Raw genomic sequence first — 3,961 nt, 5'->3', positions numbered from 1 at the left:
AAAGTTAATGCAATAAGTTAAATTGAATCAGACTGTACATTGAATTAAAAGTTTGTATAGCCTAGCATAACACTAATTACATTCATATATAAATGTATATATATAAATGTATATATATATAAACAATTTATACATACATATTCAAATAATAATTACATTTATATATGAATGTAATTAGTGTGTATATATATAGTGTATATATATTTATATATATATATATATATATATATATATTTATATTTTTATATATATATTTATATTTATATAAATATATATATATATATTTATGAAATAAAGTTAAAATTGAATAAACATAAACGACACAAAAAGCACTTTTACTTGAGTAATGGATCTAAATAATTCCAAACACTGAAAATACAATTTAAGCTTTAGATTTAGAAAAGTAAACTCCATTACCCATAAGCCCTTGCTACAATAACATAACCACGGGTCATATTTATCCAATCATAGCCCGACTACGGTGTTCTATTGACGTGTCGTATTCTGTTATTGAGGAAAAACACAGGGCAGATTTTCATGCTACTTCTAACCACCGGATATTATTACCGACAGACTGACAATGTCAGAGCCCATCAAGCAGGATATCGCAGCTATTTTTAAGCGACTTCGCTCCATTCCTACGAATAAGGTGAGTGTTTCAAACGGTGGACGGTTTACTCTCTTTAACAAGGAAGTTAAACTGAATATCTGACACGTCACAATTTGAAAAACGCCAAAGATAACTTTAATTTCCCATTTTAATTCAACAATAAGATGATAGGCCTTCGTGTAATGTTGAAAATTAGTCGGCTTTGTTGAATTGTGTCCTGGTAACATGTGAACTGTAACCAGACGTAACGTTAGCTAAGTGGTTGACAGCCTAGCTAAGCTACATTCTGACAGTTGACATCTAGCTAGCTGTGTTTGTTAAGGCTTACTTTTCGGGATTTTCTAAAACTCCCTCAAGGCCTTTCATCCACTTGGATTATGTAGGCTGTTGTACATACATCCTGAGTTAAACTCAAAATGGAAATGTGCTTTTTTTTTCGCTGCCAAATTCATCCCATTTCACCAACAGCTGTTTGAATCGGCAGTAAGCTAACATGCACTTTAGACCTTCGTGGTTGCAAACACCCTTCACATTGTTTGCTTACACGTTTGCTCTTTTATTGACTTTGATCGCATGATCTTGAATGAAGAGGGAGTTGACACATAACTGTCCATCTTTACTGTTTCATTAAAATATATCTGTTTATATATTGAGATGATGTTTCCCCCTGTGCTCTCTCCCTCCTAGGTTTGCTTTGACTGCTCAGCTAAAAACCCCAGTTGGGCCAGCATCACCCATGGTGTGTTCCTGTGTATAGACTGCTCCGGGACACACAGGTCTCTTGGGGTGCACTTGACCTTTATTAGGTAAATCAGGACTTATTTTCAAAAAGTTTTTTATGTAAAATATTATTAAGGATAAGGAACATAAACAAAACAAGACCGTAAATTAATATACGAAGATTAAGGATAGAATTCAATCAACAATTGTGGAAATGGTTACAAACAATAAACAATAGAGGTATCATACTGAAAATACTGAAGATTAACAGTATCAGTATCCAAGGTTCGCATCCACGTTGTCCGTACAATAAATTATATAATTGTTATTAAAGAATTTAGCAGGAAATATACAGGTAGGAAAGCAACAAATACAAAAGATCCCTGTGTTTTACTTTGTTAGACGATGAGCATTTTGAATCCTCTGCAGACAAGCTACAGCTTCTTGGCTGAGGCAGAGTATAATGAATTACAATAATCTGGTAGTGACAACACAAAAGCACTAATTTTCTAGATTAATCGTTTAGTTTTTAAAATGCCGTCCAAGGTGATGTCTTTAAATGTCTCGTTTTGTCAGTCCAAAGACTGTGAGAGGCTGAAAACAGCATTGTTTGTCATTTTTGCATGACTTATTCCTTTAACGTTCATCATATATTAAAATAGTTTTATTTTAGTAGGTTGCATTAGTCAGTTTAGTTATTTTTCTGTCGATTGCTGCTCTAGTTTGTTCAAATCCTGACATTGTTGTGCTACACAGGTCCACTGAGCTGGATTTCAATTGGTCATGGTTTCAGCTAAGATGTATGCAAGTGGGAGGCAATGCCACTGCGGTCAGTACCTGAACAGCATATCAACAGATTATAATCCCAGCATTGCGAGACACGCATGTAATTGAACTGTCATCCTGTCGTGTTTCCTGTATCTGTTCAGATTTCATTTTTCAGTCAGCATGGATGCACAACCAATGCTGCCAACACCAAGTACAACAGCCGGGCTGCTCAGCTGTACAGAGAGAAGATAAAGACTTTAGCCACACAAGCCACCAGAAGCCATGGCACTGAGGTAATGCAGACATGTTTGCTTACTGTCTTAAAACAGCCTACACTTGCAGGTTGCGCCACACAGTAAGGAATGCAGATTTGGTGGTAGATAAAACAAACTTTGGCTTCCTGTGTAGTTCCCCTTTTGTTTGTGCATAAAATATATCTTTAAGTGCACAGATGGTACTGTATCAGTTTTGACTGCTCTTCTTCTGTACAGTTGTGGCTCGACAGTCAGGCGCCTCTCTCCCCGACATCACCACCAGAAGACAAGCAGGTGGATTTCTTCAGTCTGCATTCACAGGTATGGGAGTGTGCTTGCTTTGCCTATCTGTGTTTTTATTACATTATTACATTACTACATTACTCTACAGGTCATTTAGCAGACGCTCTTATCCAGAGCGACTTACAGGGACAGTCTCCTGGTTAAGTACCTTGCTCAGTGGTACAATGGTTGCATCCCTGGTATTGAACTACCCAGTGACAGGGAATACGTTATTTCACCATGTGTGTCTGTTTTAATGCCTAGGGTCTGCCTGAAAATTTGAATATGGCCAAAATGAGTCTCAGCTCCTCCACATCAGAGAAGCCTGTAACCGGGGGGAAAGAGGAAGACAACAATGGTATTCACAAAACACAAACATGCACTAGCTAAACATTTATCTCATGTATGTGGCTCATCACATGTACGTTCAACCTTTTCAGGTAATTTAGACGAGGGTCCTAGTGTGGATATGCTGAGTGTTTCCCCAAAACAAAACCCAGGTTGGTTTATTTCCTTCACATTTGCTTAACTTAAAGACCTTGTTTCTGTATCTGAACGATTGCTAAACTGCAGGAGATGTTACTTTACTGTCCTTCAATCTCTCCAGAGCTTTCCTCTCTTCTTAAGAAGAAGCCAACTGCTGCCAAGAAAACCGTAAGTACTCAAAGTAACTTGTGGAAATTTTAGTACGTGTGTTCACACAGGCTTTGCATTAGTAATGGGTTTTTGTTGTTGTTTTTCTAAATGTGTCTCCTTCTAGTTGGCCTCTAAGAAGGGCGGTCTGGGCGCTCAGAAGGTTAGCAGTAAGAGCTTCTCAGAGCTGGAGAAGAAGGCTCAAGCTGCCGACAAGCTGAGAGAGAGAGATGAGAGCACTGGTGCTGCCAAGAAGAACTACAAATCTGAGGAATCCATGTGCGTGTCTCTACTTCTTTGTTATTTGAATGTGTTTCTACAAATGTATTTCTCTATGCGGTTTCTCTTTTTGCTGCTGTGCAAAGCGTTTCTAACTCACCTGCCTTCTTCCTTCTCAGCACTCCATCCCTGCGACTGGCCTGTAAAGATTTTGAGCAGCAGAGGAAAATAGAGGAGAAGAAGTTGAAGGGATTAGAGGGGAATAAGAAAGAGCAAGCAGAGAGACTGGGCATGGGTTTGGGCATGAGGAGGTATGTTGACGAAGAGACGACTATTAGTGTGATCCTGTAGCTGATTTCACAATTAGTTTTCATATCTTCATGCGTTTCTTGCTCTTGTTATCGCTCTGTAGTACAGTGTCTCACTCTGTGACCGCGGACATGCACATCATCCAGCAGGAGAGTCCCCTGGGAGC

At 38.4% G+C, this 3,961-nt stretch overlaps 1 protein-coding gene across 1 annotated transcript in view; it reads left to right on the top strand.

The window, feature by feature from the left end:
* Positions 1-485: 485 nt before the first annotated feature.
* Positions 486-3,961, top strand: part of arfgap3 (ADP-ribosylation factor GTPase activating protein 3) — a 5,839-nt gene continuing 2,363 nt past the window's right edge. Inside the window, exons 1-11 of the mRNA XM_029462471.1 lie at positions 486-649; positions 1,298-1,416; positions 2,087-2,159; positions 2,260-2,391; positions 2,590-2,673; positions 2,899-2,992; positions 3,075-3,134; positions 3,242-3,288; positions 3,395-3,546; positions 3,666-3,797; positions 3,899-3,961. The exon at positions 3,899-3,961 is cut by the window's right edge and continues 63 nt beyond it. Of these exons, the coding sequence (XP_029318331.1) occupies positions 581-649; positions 1,298-1,416; positions 2,087-2,159; positions 2,260-2,391; positions 2,590-2,673; positions 2,899-2,992; positions 3,075-3,134; positions 3,242-3,288; positions 3,395-3,546; positions 3,666-3,797; positions 3,899-3,961 (1,025 nt within the window). The 5' untranslated portion in view covers positions 486-580. The remainder of the gene's footprint in view (positions 650-1,297; positions 1,417-2,086; positions 2,160-2,259; positions 2,392-2,589; positions 2,674-2,898; positions 2,993-3,074; positions 3,135-3,241; positions 3,289-3,394; positions 3,547-3,665; positions 3,798-3,898) is intronic.

Source organism: Cottoperca gobio, chromosome 23 (assembly GCF_900634415.1).
Source record: "Cottoperca gobio chromosome 23, fCotGob3.1, whole genome shotgun sequence".
Lineage (NCBI taxonomy): Eukaryota > Metazoa > Chordata > Actinopteri > Perciformes > Bovichtidae > Cottoperca > Cottoperca gobio.
This window is presented reverse-complemented; position numbering and strand designations above follow the sequence as displayed.